The 18,028-nt window shown below is 40.3% G+C and overlaps 1 protein-coding gene across 1 annotated transcript in view; it reads right to left on the bottom strand.

Moving 5' to 3' along the window:
* The window catches only part of WWTR1 (WW domain containing transcription regulator 1), a 155,294-nt gene that overhangs the window by 24,626 nt on the left and 112,640 nt on the right, over nt 1–18,028 (bottom strand). Inside the window, exon 4 of the mRNA XM_032263511.1 lies at nt 3,139–3,341. Coding sequence (XP_032119402.1) covers nt 3,139–3,341 — 203 coding nt within the window. The remainder of the gene's footprint in view (nt 1–3,138; nt 3,342–18,028) is intronic.

Here is an 18,028-nt window from a genome sequence, read left to right as displayed (position 1 = left end):
AAACCCACAAAGATGATACACCCGGTCCACACCTGAATACTGAATAACCAGGCATCCTGGCAAATGCCCCAGAAAATGATTATAGAACACTCCAAGGTTGGGCGCGATGGCTCACGCCTCTAATCCCAGCACTTTGGGAGGCTGAGGCAGGTAGGTCACGAGGTCAGGAGTTCAGGACCAGCCTGGCCAAGATAATGAAACCCCATCTCTAAAAACTTTAAAAATTAAAAAAAAAAAAGAACACTCCAACGCTGTTTATTATCTGGTCTTAAATCATATCTTTGACACTCAGGAGCATGCTGCTTCTGAATGGGAAAAAAAACTGCCACGATTAAAAAGTCTATTTAGACCTTTTTCTATACTTCCTAACAAAAATAAAAAGACATTAGAACACAAGAACCATCCATTCCACCATCCCATCTCCTCCTAACTACACACACCACACACACACCCCACATACACACACCACACACACACACACACACACACACACACATACACAAATGCGCACGCAGAGTCAAGGCTGAACTATGTGAGCCTCTGTGAGCAAATCTGGACAGTCTTTTCTCCTGCTGTCATATACACTGCAATTGCTCACTATGATGCAGCAAAATGCCCCACATTCCGCAGCCTCCAAGGATCAGCATTTAAGGAACTTGGTGGCATTTCTGTAATATGAACCATCAGTACTACATCCTGGTTCAAAGGCACCTACAGCTGGAATAAAGGAAACAATTTGGAGCACTTTTCCCACTCCTTTTCAGAAATACTTTATGTGGGAAAGAAGGAGGAGTAGCAAGAGAAAGAGAAGCACACCTGCAAAAACAGAGAAGCAAGTTATCTTTGCAGGATGGTCACATCTTTATGTAGAAAAGAAGAAACTCACTAAAGCTCTAAAACATTTAAATACAAAACTGAGAATGTATAAAATGCTGTTGAAATACTGTTTGATTAACCCTACATTATAAAATAGAAACATTATTCCAAATAAAATTATTATTCAAAAACATAAAACCATTAATAATACAATTATTTTCCATCAAGAAACATGACACTAGATATCTAAAATCAGTATAAACAACTGTTAGCCTGAAACAACCATGAAAGTTCAAACATAAATCCTCAGGGTAAAGGACACAACCATAATTACCTAATTATTAAGTTGTATTCCGCAAATTTGGAGGGAAGTTCAGCTGAGCAACAGAGCACAATTTATATTCATTTCCCTTATTTTTAAATACTATATCTGAGAAATGATTTTAATTTACCATGCATTTTTTTGAGACGGAGTCTCACTGTCGCCCAGGCTGGAGTCCAGTGGCGCGATCTCGGCTCACTACAACCTCCGCCCCATGGGTTCAAGTTATTTTCCTGCCTCAGTCTCCTGAGTAGCTGGGATTACAGGCATGTGCCACCACGCCTGGCTAATTTTTTTGTATTTTTAGTAGAGACAGAGTTTCATCATGTTAGCCAGGATGGTCTCGGTCTCCTGATCCTATGATCTGCCTGCCTCCACCTCCCAAAGTGCTGAAATTACAGGCATGAGCCACCACTCCCAGCCTACTATGCATTTTAAACCTCATACAATATAGATTTTTTATATCCTAGAATTTATTTGATGAGAAATATATTATTTATTTATGGAAGTCAATGTGTATTTTTGAAAGTATCAAATGTAGCTTAAAAAAAATAGTGTTTACCCTAATGTTCCCAGTCCTTTCCTCCAAGAAAGTTCTCTGGAATGTTAAAACTACTTATTTCTCTAATTTCTCTAAAGTAGCAAAAGGAAGTTATTAATCTATCTTGCTTCATGTGAGTCACAAAACAAAGTTTGAAAAGTTAGAACAATATACTGAAGCTTTTCTCCCCAAAATGTAGCCAGAGAAAAAGTATGAGATCTGCAAACATGGGTTATATGAATTTAGCAACACAGAAGAAAGAATTCTGCTCTTCCAGGACCAAGCCACTGAAACAGGGAGAAAGTTGTGGATTCTTTTAGGGATTCTCCTTTTATTTGTTTTTGAAATACAGCACTGAGCCTGACCCACAGAGGGCACACGGCAACATACTGCTGACTGGCAGAATGAAAAGTGAATGAATGGTGTGGTGGCAGGTGCCTGTAATCCCTGTAATCCCAGCTACTCAGCAGGCTGAGGCAGGAGAATTGATTGAATCCAGGAGGTGGAAGTTGTAGTGAGCCAAGATCGTGTCACTGCACTCCAGACTGGGCGACAGAGAGAGACTCCATCTCAAAAAACAAACAAAACACCATTTTCCCTTCTCATTCTCCCTTCAGCTTCCCTTTTTTTCATGCTCTGTGGTGGACCAAGATTCTTTGTCATTTCTTCTGAGGAAATGTCCACTCCACTAACTGCTTAAATGTGGGGGAGGGGGGTTCTCTGTGACTACCTTGACCAAGACAGCATAGCAAAAGCTACTCCATGATCATTTCCAGAGCTAGGCGCCCAGAAACTGGCAACTCTCTCTTCCTGTCTCTTAGAATGCTTTTTCTTGAAAATCCAAGCTGCTATGTAATAAGCACCACTACTCTGAGATTGCCACATCATAGATCCCAGGCTTTTGTTCCAGCTAAGCCCAGTCTTCCAGCAATCCTCACCATTGTGCCACCCACTTAGGTAATGCCATTGTGGACTATCCAGACGAACCCACCTACCAGCTGAATACCACTAAATGACCTCAGTCAATGCCATGTAGAGCAGAAGAATAGCCCAGGTGAGCCCTTTCTAAATTCTGACCCACAAAATTGTGTGATATAATGAAATGGCTATTTAAGCAACTACATTTTGGGATAATTTGTTACACAACAACAGATCATTGGAACATGCTCTTGTCTCTCTATTTTCTCCTTTCTTTCCTTCTAAAGACTAGCAGTGGAAACCAACGGCAGCCATGCTAATATAGCTCATCCTTGTACTCTTAAATTTGGTTCTGAAAATGCAGGCAGAACACTGAGAGTTTCAAGAAACTATATTATAATCAGGAGGCTTCCAGTAGGGCTTTGAGCCCCATTCTCTCTTCTTCTCTAGAAGCATTACCCTGAAGGTAAGCAGCTTTCTACCCATCAGCTTTGGCACCAAGGGCCAGGGAGCCTCCACCAGACACCACGGAAGGCCATACCTGCCTCATGAGCTCCTCTTGGCGCATTCGAATCCTTTCTCTCTCCATCTGGATTCTCTGAAGCCGCAGTTTCTGCTGCTGCTGCTGCTGAGTTGTCAGCGCATTGGGCATACTCATGAGCCCTGCGGGTGGGTTCTGAGTGGGGTGGTTCTGCTGGCTCAGGGTACTGGGGGCCATCTGCTGCTGGTGTTGGTGATTCATCACTGCAGGAGGGAAGAACATACAGGAGATTAATGACCAGGGCCCACAATACCTTATCAAAAATAGACCATCAGAATGTTTTGTGCTTTGGAGTATAGATTCCCGAGATTCCGTCCAAAGTACTTTCCTGTTAACCATTACTGTTTAAGTAATTATTACCTTAATTCAATTCATGGAGGCTTAAATACTGGCCCCAATCCTGACTCATCTAGTCTCGGCTTTTGTTTCTGTTAAAATCTCATTTCACACCTTCCCTGTCTAGAGTACTTTTAAGTCTTACATAGAACATAGTGGTCTAAGGCAAATTCCACAAAAGTTATCACAACTTATGAGATAATTTCACCAGAACATTTCTCTCTCTCTCTCAATCTCTGTGTGTGTGTGTGTGTGTGTGTGTGTGTGTGTGTAGAGTGTGTGTGTGTGTGTGTGTGTACTTTCTCAGTTAATTTGTGTATTTATGGCAGAGGTAAGGAGGGCATTCGATCTTTGGCACATGAACCAAGAATTGATAAGCAACATGTAACAGAAAGCACCTCTCAGGAGCTGACATATAAGGAGGACTTCATATATCTGATTGAGAAAAAAATGTGTATTCAAAGGGAGAAATTAGTGAGAAAGAAATTACGCAGAAATGCTAAACATATTGTGACTGGATAAAGGCATGAGAAGTGTTTTAAATTTTTTAGAAAATATCTATCTGCATTTAACAACCAATAAAATTTCAGTATATAGAACTCCACTTTACAAAAATAATTTAAAAATCCTTAAATTCTATAATTGGTATTTCAACAAAAATGCATTTTAAAAAGTGCTAGTTTTTCTCAAAATTGTTTACCAGTCAAATTTGCTTAACTTTTGCTGGGCAATGTCATGTAATCAAGAAAACCATGCTTTCCAGTCTACTACTTCCTAGGTCAGGGCCAAAGACAACAAAGTATAATTTTATATACTCACTTCATTTTTGAAGAAAAACTCTCAATTTTTGCTATATTTGGTATCATTAGCTTTAAAATATTTTGTAATATATGTATGTTTTATAATATTTCACATGCATATATATATGTGTGTGCATATGTATATATTTTTAATAGAGACAAGGTATCACTATGTTGATGCCTAGGCTGGTCTGTAACTCCTGGGCCCAAGCAGTCCTCCCACCTTGACCTCCCAAAGTGCTGGGATTGCAGGTGGAAGTCACTGTGCTCAGTGGCTTAAGTTAAATATTTTTAATCTTCAGTTTGTTATGGATATTATATAGAAATATGATTTATAAGTAAATTTTCTTAAATGAATTTAAGTAGTCCAAACCTCTATATATTAAATGTATGTATTAAATGCATAATATATGTGTATATTTGAAAGACATATATATATTTGAAAGACAATACCAACACTGAAGGTTTTCTAGAGAAGAATAGATTTCTTTGAGGAAGAATTCCATGGCAGAGACTTCTCCAGGATGGAGGTGAAGGTGGGATAAAAATGTTCTTTTTTTATTCATATGCTCACTCAAATTGTTATTGCAATTCCTGCTGTGTGTCACACACTGGACTTAAACTTGGAAAAATAGCTCCTGCCTTCATAAGAACTAATGGGCTGGTAGAAAGGAGTTATGAAGAAATGAGATGGATTTTTATGTGTGGCTTATGGAATGTGAAACTGTTAGGCTACATGAGGAACCTGAGAAACTAGTCCATCCCCTCATTTTATGGAACAGGGACTCTAACCCAGAAAGGTTAAGGGATGTGCCCTGGTTAGTGGCAAGCACAATCAAGACCAAAATCGAGATCCTCTTGTACCCCATGTAACTGTCCTTGGCCATCTTCTGTCGCATCTTAGACTGAAGAAAAGGAACAACTGCTGAAGCCTGAGAGCAACCCTGTAAAGACAGTCTGCCTTCATTGTTTGCAAGAAAGTACACACATAGCAGGTCATCAAAATAGAGACCCAAATGTTGCTTGGGTTGCTAAGAGGAAGGGCTCGAGGAGAGCCTGGATGGATTTACAACTCTGAGCCCAATAACATGCTAGTAAAAGGGAAGATATCAGAGTATATTGCCTAGACAGCCTAGGTTTCCGTCTTAGAATTAAGCCCATCACCAAGGACTCTCACCTCCTGGCACAATCCCAGGTACTCAGGGAAAGCTCAGGAAACGATCTGGTGAATGAGTAAAACCAGCTGGCATTGCTTATGCTCTTAGATTAAGAACAGGAGAAAAAGTAGTCTTGACTGATGCCAAAAAACCTGAAATGAGTATTTCACTTCTAGAGCTTGTTACAGTATAATTACAACCTCTACTTGAAGGCCTGGGGTGGGAGGTAAAGGATTGTGCACAGGTGGTGTCATAGGGAAAAAGTTATCTTAAATGCAGATTCAAGGAAGACAAAATCCAGACACCCAGAAGGGTTTAATTCATGATACCTATTTCAAGCCAGGAAAGAGAGGCACAGACGGAAGAATGATAATTATTTCAAGAAACAGCCATTTCTGAACCTTCTATAAAAGTATGTTCTTATTAGTAGCTATACTTAATATGGTAGTGTCTGATATAACTACTATAAACAAAAAAGATGCCCAATAGTTTCGATATCAGAAATCCCCAGGTTAGGAAAAAAAGAAAGGCTTCAAAGGTGCAGATTGTGAATCCTATGTTGTTGTTTTGAGACAAAGTGTTACTCTATCGCCCAGACTGGAGTGCCGTGGTGCAATCTCGGCTCACTGCAACCTCTGCCTCCCGGGTTCAAGCAATTCTCCTGTCTCAGTCTCCCGAGTAGCTGGGATTACAGTCATCCACCACCCTGCCCCGCTAATTTTTTTATTTTTAGTAGAGACAGTTTTTGCCATGTTGGCCAGTCTGTTCTCCAACTCCTAGCCTCAAGTGATCCACCTGCCTCAGCCTCCCAAAGTGCTGAGATTACAGGCATGAGCCACCATACCCGGCCTTATGTTAATTTTTATAACTTAGACACTTTGAAAAATTTAAAAACTAACTCAGGCCTGGTAATTTACTGACATGAAAAATTCTAGTAGGACTATTATCAGTCACTTAGGTAGATAGACTGCTCTCGTAGGTATCCGAAAAGCTCCATTCGGCTTACTCACAAGCAGAATGTACTGTGTTACTCAAAGCCACAGAGCAACCAGATACTGCTCAGCAGATTTTATTAATATCTGAATCCTAATCTGGGGGAGTTTCAGACTTGCAGAAGAGCTCTTCCCAAGCTACACCTATATGAGTCTTCAAAACACTAGCCCCTACGAGAGAGATTCACAGGAAGTAATGGTGGAGACATTGGTTTTTTTTCCACTTCATTCAGATTTGATCATTCAGGCTAAACATCTCTCATTATTAACTGTAGAGTCTGGAAAAGAATGGAACTTAGATGATAGTTTTCTTTTCAAAGTAAAGCACATTCCAACAGAGCAGTTTGTACAAGGATATTCACAACAGTATTGTTTATAGTTGCAAAAGATTAAGAATGCTCTTAATGTCCATCAGTGGGAAATGTGATCCATCCATTTAGAGAAATTCTATATGATGATTCCAATGTTTCTTAGAGATTGTCCAGGAGGGGAAAAACCCAAAGGACAGAGCTGTATGATGAGCATGCTATTATTTGTGGCGAGAAAAGGTGGGGCATATTATGCCTGTGCAGCAAATCTCCAAAGAGATTTTTCCACCTGAGAGTGGCAACATTGAGTACCTCTGCAGAAGAAACTGGGTATTGGGGATGGGAGAGCTTTCTTTTCCTTTTCTGTACTATTTCAAGTTTTTCTGCATGAATTTATCATTTACTGTAAAACATAAGTGAAAATTAAAAAGCATAAAACAAAGGTCAGGTGTGGTGGCTCACGCTTATAATCCCAGCACTTTGGGAGGCTGAGGCAGGCTGATTACCTGAGGTCAGGAGTTCGAGACCAGCCTGACCAACATGGAGAAACCCTGTCTCTACCAAAAATACAAAATTAGTCGGGCATGGTGGTACATGCCTGTAATTCCAGCTACCTGGGAGGCTGAGGCAGGAGTATCTCTTGAGCCCAGAGGCAGAGGTTGTGGTGAGCTGAGATTGCGCCACTGCACTCCAGCCTGAGCAACAAGAGCGAGCTCTATCTCAAAAAAAAAAAAAAAAAAAAAAAAAAAAAAAAAAAAAAAAAAAAAAAGCATAAAACAAAAACATGACCATGTAAGCATCAAACTCAATATTTTCTAGGTAAAGTGAAAGAAAGAAGCCCCAAATTATTGAAAAAAAAAAAAAATACAGTTTAAAATGTAATCAAGACTGTCAAAGCTGAAAGTCTGCTTGGTGCAACATTTCCTTAAGGAGATGAGGAAACCAAAAACTCAGAGAAAGTGAATTTATCAAAGTCATAAAACTGGTCAGTATCCAGAAGCCAGGTGACTTGACTCAATTCAGGAACCCATGATTCAACTTGCCACTCTGCTCTCTCTAGTTGTTTAATTTCAGACCATACTGAATTGTCATTGACGTTGGAGCTCATGAGCTTCATTGGTGGTTGAGGTTCTTTACTGTTTTTGACAATGGGGCAGAGGAGGCCTGAAGCAGAGAAAAAGAAACAAAGTCCCCAGTAGAGTATGGGAAGGCAAAACATTTGAATTTGTGATAAACAAAATAGTCCTAGGGATAATATTCCAGAATATTTTAGAGAGAGAACAATAGTTCCATAAAAACAACAACAACAACAACAACAAAAAACAGCTGGGCATGGTGGCTCACACCAGTAATCCCAGCACTTTGGGAGACAGAGGCAGGTGGGTCACCTGAGGTCAGGAGTTTGAGACCAGCCTGGCCAACATAGTGAAACTCCGTCTCTACTAACAATACAAAATATTAGTTGGGTGTGGTGACAATTGCCTATACTATCAGCTACTTGGGAGGCTGAGGCAGGAGAATCGCTTGAACCTGGGAGTCGGAGGTTACAGTGAGCCAAGATCGCATCACTGCACTCCAGCCTGGGCAACAAGAGCGAAATTCCATCTAAAATAAAGAAAAGGCAAAGTATTCCAAATGCAGTATCTGAGGCCAAGCCAGATTAAGGGCAGACTGCCACAAACTGCCTCAAAAAGGCTAAAGATCTCGTCAGCTCTAGACCGTTGCCAGTCCCCACAGAAAGGAATAACCCAAACAGAAGATTTCGCCATTGAAGCAGGAATGCATCAAAGCTAAAGCAGGAACATCTTTTTTGTTTTTCCTTCCAAGAGAGTCAGAATTTAAATTTAGATTCCCATTTATCTTTCTTTTTCATTGTTTTCATCTCCTTTTCCTTTTTTCTTTTTTTATAATTGGTTTTCTCTTCTGTGTTTGGAAATTGATAAAACCATGCTCTGCAGATTTGTGACCAAAAACATTTAATTGGCATTATTCAATATAAAAGAAAACACCACCAAAAAGCCAGTGCCACAGCATCTGAGATACAAGCACACTTCTGATTCAATTACTGTGTCCTTGGTGAAGCAAACAGTCAAAACGGGAATGGGGGGGTGGGGGTTACTCATGTTGGACATGACCCTCCGGTTAGTGCTACCTGGGACAATATACACTTGGTCATCTTTATTTTTTTCTAAGTATATGCTCAAGGCCAGGGAGGTCCCTGGACTCAATTCTAAGCCAGCACAAGATCTGCTATTTAAGAAGCAAACATGGAAAAGGTAAAGACTTCAATCCTGAACTTTTGCAACACCAGGAAACAGAGAGCCACAGCTCATAGAGAAAGTGCTTCTGGCATCTTCCCTAAGCCAGGAGCTGCAGACGATGAGGGAGGCCAGTGAATCAGAGGCTGCCCAGAGCGCCTCCTGGAATGTTTCACAAACATCTTTTTGGCCTCAGAGGGTTTCAGTGGCTTGCTTTTCTATGTCCTGGGTTTGCTTTCCTCATTTTTAAAATAGGTTTTAGTTACACACATACATATATACAATGCCAAGTGAAGAAAACAAAATCATAAGGGTAGCCTCAAGTACAAAAACCATAGCAGACAGGACTGCAAGGGGCTGGCTCTGAGTAGATTATGGAAAGAACAGCTGGTGCCCAGTGGCTAGAAGTCACATCTATGTCCTAGGAAGACACAAAAATTACTTGACTCCCTTCAATTCCTTCTCCCCAGTTCACATGTGAGTCTGGGAGGGTGAAGAATATCTTAGGCTAGTATGCATTTCTTGTTGCATCTCCCTCCTCTCTCCTTTTGACAACAAACTTCTCACTGGAGGTATCTCTACTCTTAGCACTGGGAGGTGAATTTTTTACAATATGTGGTTTTGTTAATGTGTCAGAGGCACAGTTCCATTTAAGTAAGGCCTCCCCAAGTCCTCCGTGATTTTTTCCATTCCCAGCACCTTTTCCTAACTGTACTTAGGCTCCAGCAATCATGGAAAGTTGTCACATGTTGTAGACTATGGTTCATTAGTTTAATAAATATGCAATTTCCACATATCCATATTTATATGAACAGATAATTGAACAAATAAATGGAGGAAGAAGAGACAAATCTCCCTTACAGGGGAATTCAAAATCATTTATGTAGATATACCATACTCAAAGGTGGGGTATGGGAGGCAACATAACTGCAAATAGTTCATTCCAAAGAATACAGGATTGAATGAGTGGTGGTCAATGGAGGTTAGGCGGCAACATTACTGTGCAAAAACTTGGAAAATACTACCTTAGCCAGGTGATCAAGGTCAATATTAATAGTGACAAGTTGGCTGGGTGCAGTGGTTCACATCTGTAATCCCAGCACTTTGGGAGGCCGAGGTAGGCAGATCAGGAGGTCAGACGTTCGAGACCAGCCTGACCAACATGGTGAAACCCCGTCTCTACTAAAAATACAAAAATTAGCTACTCGTGGTGGCATGTGCCTGTAATCCCAGTTACTTAGGAGGCTGAGTCAGGAGAATCGCTGGAACCCAGGAGGCAGAGGTTGCAGTGAGCTGAGATTACACCACTGTACTCCAACCTGGGCGACAGAGTGAGACTCTGTTTCAAAAAAACAAACAAAAAAAAACCAAGTCATGATAATAGTGTGTACACTTGATGTGATGTGATTAGAATGACACTTTATATCTGTAGTATTCCTCCAAAAACCTATAACCCTAGTCTAACTGTGAGAAAAACATCAGACCAATTTCAATAAAAAGGCATCTTACAAAATACCAAAGCAATACTCCTTAAAACTATCAAGGTCATCGAAAACAAGGAAAGTTTAAACAACTGTTACAGCCAAAAGGAGCCTAAGGAGACATGATAAGTAAATGGGGGCTGGGTGCGGTGGCTAATGCCTGTAACGTCAGCACTTTGGGAGGCCAAGGTAGGAGAATCACTGGAAGCCAGGAGTTCAAGACCAACCTGGGGAACAGAGTGAGGCCCTGTCTCTACAAAAAATTTTTTAAAAATTAGCTGGGCATGGTGGCATGTATACATTTGTGGTCCCAGCTACTTGGGAGACTGCGGTAGGAGTATCACGTGAGCTCAGGAGGTAGAGACTGCAGTGAGCCATAATCATACTATTGCACTCCAGCCTGGGCAACAGAGTGAAACCCTCTCTCAAAAAAAAAAAAAAAAAGAAGTAATTTGGTATTCTCTATGGGGCTCTGGAACAAAAAAAGATATTAGATAAAAACTGAAGAAATCTGAATAAAGTATGGATTTTAATAACTGGCTCATTAATTATAACAAATGTAGCATATTAATGTGATACATTAACAACAGGGAAAACTGGGTGAGTGAATGTATAGGAACTCTCTTCTCAATTTTAATATAAAATAAAACTGGTTTGAAAAACAGCACATTTTAATGTGCCCTGTGAAAACCAGGAACTGAGCTGGATACTCTCTCTTTAATAGTCAATATTAATTAATTGGTTGGGGTATGTAAAAATGGACACAATCTTTAACAGAAAATATGGGCTATAATGTGTCCCAGGGAAATAAATAGACATTAAGCTAAGTTTTTTTGAAATTGCTTCTAGAAGTGTCCCTGGTCAAATAAGATTGGGAAATTTTGGTCTAAAGAAAATTAAAAGGGCCAGGCGAGGGGGCTCACGCCTGTAATCCCAGCACTTTGGGAGGCTGAGGTGGGTGGATCATGAGGTCAGGAGATCGAGACCATCCTGGTAAATATGATGAAACCCCGTCTCTACTAAAAATACAAAATAATTAGCTGGGCATGGTGGCGTGGGCCTGTAATCCCAGCTACTTGGGAGGCTGAGGTAGGCGAATCGCTTGAATCCGGGAGGCAGAGGTTGCAGTGAGCCAAGATCTCGCCACTACACTTCAGCCTGGCAACAGAGCGAGACTGTGTCTCAAAAAAAAAAAAAAAAAAAGTTAAAAACATTTATTTTATTGGAAGATTTTTCAGAATCTTTAATATAATAGGGGGTACCAAGGTTTTCTGAGAGAGACATCTGAATTCAACAATTCATTTCTCAAACTTGCAAGGCTGATGTTCTTCTGGGTAAAAATACTAGGAAATGCTGGTCCACTGCAACTTAGTGGCTGTCTTGGCAGAGTACTGAATTATAAATTAAATACGAATGATATTTATTAAGCCCCTACTATGTTCTCAGCTCTTTAAAATTAATTAAAGCAGCTGTTTAGGACATAGAGCCAGAGAAGGTAAAAAAGCAGACAGGGAATGTTGAACAAGGCAGTTTCATGTGCCTACAATGAGGGACTGCTGTTCAAGATACACAGTAATAGAAAAATAAAGCAAAACAAAATATGGGGAAAGCAAGAGTTATAAAAGACTGCTTGAATATCTGCTGATATTTTCCATATGCACATGTTGATTTAACAGGAAAATTTCAAAGACCGCATAACTTGCATATCAGTTTTCACAGGTAGCTAGCAGAACCTTGCTAAATTAACTTTAGTTACATATATTCAAAATTAATATCTTTTCTTTTTTAAAAAAAGAAAAAACTTGCTTCTATAATAAAACCACATTAACTATTCCAAATAACACTTCTAACATCATCCTTTAAGAGTAGAACAGGTGGCCAGGCGCAGTGGCTTATGCCTTTGGGAGGCTGAGGCAGGCAGATCACGAGGTTCGGAGTTTGACACCAGCCTGGCCAACATGGCAAAACCCCACTTCTACTAAAAATACAAAAATTAGCTAGGTGTGGTGGCATGCACCTGTAGTCCCAGCTACTCGGGAGGCTGAGGGAGGAGATTCACTTGAACCCAGGAGGTTGCAGTGAGCCAAGACTGTGCCACTGCATGCCAGTCTGGGCGACAGAGCGAGGCTCCACCTCAAAAAAAAAAAAAAAAAAGAACAGGTAGAGGCTGACATTGTTTTAAAAACCTGAATGCAGTCTCTTCAAAATAAGTAAATATGCAGCATTCAAAGACACACACTGGGTAATACACTTGATACGGCACCTGGCAAACTTCCTCCTTGGAACAGGTATTTAATTCAGCTTGATATTTGGGCCAGGAAGTTCATCTAAACTGCATCAGAAACACTTTCCAGGCACCTAAACCCAACATGAGAGAGGAGCATAAGAACTTCCACAAGTTCGAATGCAAAGCTTTACAGTCACCTCATTCTCTGTCCTCTCTGTCACAGAGGGCGACCAATTGTCCTGGTTTGCCTGGGACTGAGAAGCATCCCAGCAACGGGACACAGTGCTAAATCTGGGAAAGCCCCAGGCAAAATGGGATGGTTTGTCACTCCAGGCCTGTGGCTGTCCATGGACCTTGGGCTAACTCAGGGCAGCAGAACTCAAATTTCCTATTTCTACCCTAATGCCTTCCCTTAAAAAGAGAAGGCACTTGTACAAAATGACCATTCGTTATTCAGAACTGTCAGGCTATCCAGATTAGCAGTCAGTGCATCCTCCCTGAATTATAACTAGGTAGTTGTCCTTTTGTATCCATAGTAGGTGACAATCGAACTGGGAATATTACATATTTATTTTCTCTGTAATTTTCAAAGGAAATCAAGCACTATTTATGACACTGCATTATATCACCCATAAACATGAACTTGGTTAAGTGTGAAAGTCAGAAAAACCTTTCCTGTTGGGCTCCCAGTTGAGCCACACAACTGAAGTGAAGCTCTTTTAAGAAACATTGAATAGCCAGGCACGGTGTCTCACACCTGTAATCCTAACACTTTGGGAGGTTGAGGCCGGTGGATCAAGAGGTCAAGAGATCGAGATCATCCTGGCCAACATGGTGAAATCCCATCTCTACTAAAATTACAAAAATGAGCAAGGTGTGGTAGCACGCACCTGTAATTCCAGCTACTCGAGAGGCTGAGGCAGGAGAATCGCTTGAACCCAGAAGGCAGAGGTTGCAGTGAGCTGAGATCGTACCACTGCACTCCAGCCTGGGTGACAGAGCGAGACTCCATCTAAAAAAAAAAAAAAAAAGAAAAGAAAGAAAAAAAAAGAAACATTATTGAGCTATTCTCTTCCTGTGATTTGAACTAACTCTCATGTTCCTGGACTTGAGCTTTTTATAAACAAGACCTGGGAAAGAGCCAAGATTCCCCCTTCCCTTCGGGACCAATCACAATGATATGGAACTTCTTTTCTTATAAAACTGGAACAAAAATAATTTTAGTGCATTTCAAATCTGATTAATGCATAGAGTAGGCACTAAATACATTCTTCCTAAAGTAAAGTTAAGGGCTGTTAAAAATTGGTAACAAAATATCAGTTTCATTTATGGGAAGGTGATCATCATAGGCTTTTTAAATTTCAGACAGAAACATAATAAAGATGACAACTCAGAAAAAAACTGGAAATCTCCCACTCATAACTCTTCTTTTCTAGGAGTTGCTTTTTTTTTTTTTTTTTTTTTTTTTTTTGAGTTGGAGTCTTGCTCTGTGGCCAGGCTGGAGTGCAGTGGCGTGATCTCAGCTCACTGCAGTCTCCGCCTGCTGAGTAGCTGGGATTACAGATGTGTGCCACCACACCCAGCTAATTTTTGTATTTTTAGCCTCCCAAAGTGCTGGGATTATAGGTGTGAGCCACCACACCTGGCCTTGGGGATGTATTTTAACCCTTACCCCTAGAGTTTCATAGGGGACTATTTAAAGAGCACCACATTCTAGTTGCTGCTTCCTCTTACTTCCAGAGCACATTTCCCTGCTTAGCCTCATTTCATTTTGAATTTCACTCGTGATTTACAAGCCCATCACTTTCCCCACAGCACTCATTACAGGTGAGGGCCACATATTTACCCAACTTTGTGCTATCACCATAGAAGTTCGGGATGGAAGGGTCTTAGTCCACTTAGAGCAATGGTTCTCAAACTTTTCTTTAATAGTAGGATCCTTCTCCAGAGCCTAATATACGGCCTGAAGCAGAGGCTATCCTTATGTCCCAGGGTTCTTTCATCAGCTGCAGAAGTGAGCACTTAAAGGTCAGCACCTTTGACTGTTTTCCCTAAATTCTCTTGGTCTTGCTTTCACTCTGCTTTCCCTTCAGGCATTTCTCAACTGTCATGTTGAAACTTTAAACAGATTTTTAAAACACATCAAACAGGGCCCAGATTTTGAAAACTGCAAACTGAACACCAACTAAGCTTAGCTTCTGCTCACATCCCCCTGAGATTCTAGCATGGGACTGTGGGACACATTTTAAAACCAATGATTTAGGCTAATTCACTTATTTTAGAGATGAAGAATGTTGGAAGGTTAAATGCCTCAGCACAGATCTCAGGCACAGGCTGTGACAAACCTAGGAAGCCTGGAGCGCCTGCTAGGATGTTACAGCTGGCATCAGCTGCATGGACCACCAATTACTGCCCAATGATCACCAATGGATCACTAATCGCTGCCCAATCCTTTTTCATTGTCATCAAAATATATATGACAAGTTAAATTTGGTGACAGGGCCAAGTAGTGTTTCCTTTTTCCTATTTCATGAAAAAGTCTAATGCAGACTAATTTAATTAACTTATTTACTTTAAAATGATGGGATCAATATGAATCACATGTTTTGATGACACCATTTTGTGATCTCACTTTATAGAAATGGTAGAGTACTTTATTCTTCAATTCTCAAAAAAAAAAAAAAAGAAGACAAAATCAAATAAACTTTGAAAACTCTCATTTCATAATTTGGAAAGGCTTATATATGGGAAGGAGAGCTGCTGCTGTCAGGCAATGCTAGACCCTTTGGTCATAGTGGCTTTCGGGGAATAATGATATGCAATTGAGAGAAGCAAGCCAAAACATACAGGTGTAAATCGTTTCTGACTTATGTGCAGACCCAGCCACACCAAGCTTTAAAAAATATTTCAGCATCAAGAGTGTCTGGGTGCAGCTGCGGGTCTTTTCCTCTGTTTATGGGCCGTCCATGTCTTAACTGATGTGAACTGGCCAACATCAGGTGTCACGCAGCCCTGTCTGATGGAAAACATATGTCTACAGAGGTGGGAAGAGAAACCCAGCCACAGTCCAGCCTTGACTCAGTCACGATACAATGAAGGGGAAAAAAGGGCTGCAGACGCGTCTCTCGCCCTCCTTGTGTCTCTCTCAGCTCCTGCCAACAATGAGCCGCTTGTTTCTCTTATTTCCCAGAAACAGTATTAGCCATCCAACAAGGTCAGCAAAAAAAAAAAAAGCAGCTTTTCACTTCAGGGTGCATTTGGTTCCAAAAATCTGTAAAGTATTAAACCGAGAAGTTGTACTATCCCAACTTCACACTGAACCCTTTATTCCAATTCTGGGTGAGAATAACTGCAAGGAAATTTCTCAGCCGGCTCAGCTGATAGGGCACAGAGCTCTGGAATATATATTCATTCAGCCACACTTTCCCAGCTTCACTGTTTCAAGCCTTAAAACCACTTCCCGGTGCCCCAAAGCTTGCCAGATGGACCTTCGGTTCTCCAAATGCCCCAAGCCTGTCTAGTTTTAGATTTGTAACTCAAGTTTCATTCACTTCACAGGAAACCATGAATTTTTAGCACCAGGAAATGATTTTCCCACTTGCTATCCTGTCTGCCCATCCAATCAGTAATGTAGTCCACAAACCAGTGTGCAAGTATCTAGGCAACTCTGCTCTCCCAGGTGTAAAAATCAAAATGCCTGTAGCATTGGCTTTTATATTTTCATAATAAATACATTACCCCAAATGTATATTTTGTTGACATTTAAAGGATTTAGATATTAGTTGTCATCATGATAATATATCCAGGAAAGTCTAGGGAAAAAAAAGTCACATCTTTCTGGGAGGCTGATTTCTTCTGGATTCTTTTTGCTGTAAAGAAATCATCTTTCTTCCACCTAAAGCAGCGTCGGAATGTGCTACTCTGACTACATTTGATTGCAGGGATATCTCAAGATTTATCAAAAGTGGCCTATGGCAGGAAGCACATCTATGGAGCTAGTGAATTTAGAAAAACAATTATCTAGACTGTGTAAAAGGAAATTTGATGCTTCACTTTGCTGCCTCACAAAGCTGTCCTTGTGATTTTGAATATAATTTCATGGTTGGGCAATAGCAGTACAACTAAAACTGTTTTATTATCTTCAGACAATAGGTATACTTTTATCCAGCAGGAAATGGAAACTGTGATTCATGCATTTATTTTCATTAGTCAGTAGAGAGTTTATTGTAGCTTTTTATTGGTTAGCTTTTCTGAATCATTTTAAAACTACTCCAGGTGCAAAGTATGGCAGCCCAAGCTAAGAGAAAATGAATCTACAGCTGTGTTCCACAAGGAATAGAGGAAAAGTTGCCAGTGTAAGTTGCTAGTTTTTAATGTGTGTGTGTGTTTTTAATAGCATACCCTTTTGGTAAACATCTTTATTACGTAGATCATATAACCAACACTAAGATTCCAAAAGGTAGTCAAAAGACTTGAACAATTCATAAAAGAGAACATGCAATTAGTAATCAAATATGGCAAATTATCAGCTTTATAAAGAATCACACAAATACACATTAAAGAAACAGCCATTTTTCAGCAATCAAATTAGCAAAGACAGTAGGGTGGTTCAGGTATTTGCATTGGGCCAGGACCACTCAGTAAAAAAAAAAAACAAAACAAAACAAGAATTTAACCAGGGGTAACAAGAATTTAACCAGGATTAGGAAATCTGGTAAAAGTATATGCCAAATTTTGGAAGCATATATATAGGCATTTCATTGAGGACTGTACCCATATATCTTAGAGGACTTCTAGTGACCCCCAGAAAGTTAATGACCTTTGAAATGAAAAAGTATTAGAATATTAATAGTGGTCGTGTTTGGCTTATAGGACTATAGATGATTTTTTTTCTTTCCAGTGATCTATGGTTCACCTAAGTATTCATTTGCCCTCTTTCTAGGAGCTAGAGATACAATGATGAACAAGACAGCAAGGTCCCTGCCATACAGGAGATTATAGTCTAGTGAAAACACAGGCTATAGCAATGCATAGAATAATTTTAGTGATAAGGTATTTGAACAAACAAATGTGGAGCTATTTTAGGTAGGGAAGCTAAGAAAGGCCTCTGTGTGATCTAAGAAAGGTGATGTGTGATCTAAAAAAAATCTGAATGAAGTATGAAAATCAGGGTGGGGGACAATAAGTCCAAAGATCCTAAGGAGGAAACTGTGAGCTTGGAGTACTTGTGCAAAATCAGAGCAGCCCATGTGCCTGAGGAGCAGAGGATGAGGGGCCGGGAGCAGATCCCTTAGGGCCTCTTCCCCTTGGTGAGCACTGTGGTTGGCCTCT

This window comes from Sapajus apella, unplaced genomic scaffold (genome assembly GCF_009761245.1).
Source record: "Sapajus apella isolate SASKATOON/1434 unplaced genomic scaffold, GSC_monkey_1.0 scaffold4, whole genome shotgun sequence".
NCBI lineage: Eukaryota > Metazoa > Chordata > Mammalia > Primates > Cebidae > Sapajus > Sapajus apella.
The sequence above is the reverse complement of the archived record's forward strand: the minus strand, read 5'-3'. Positions and strand labels throughout refer to the sequence as shown.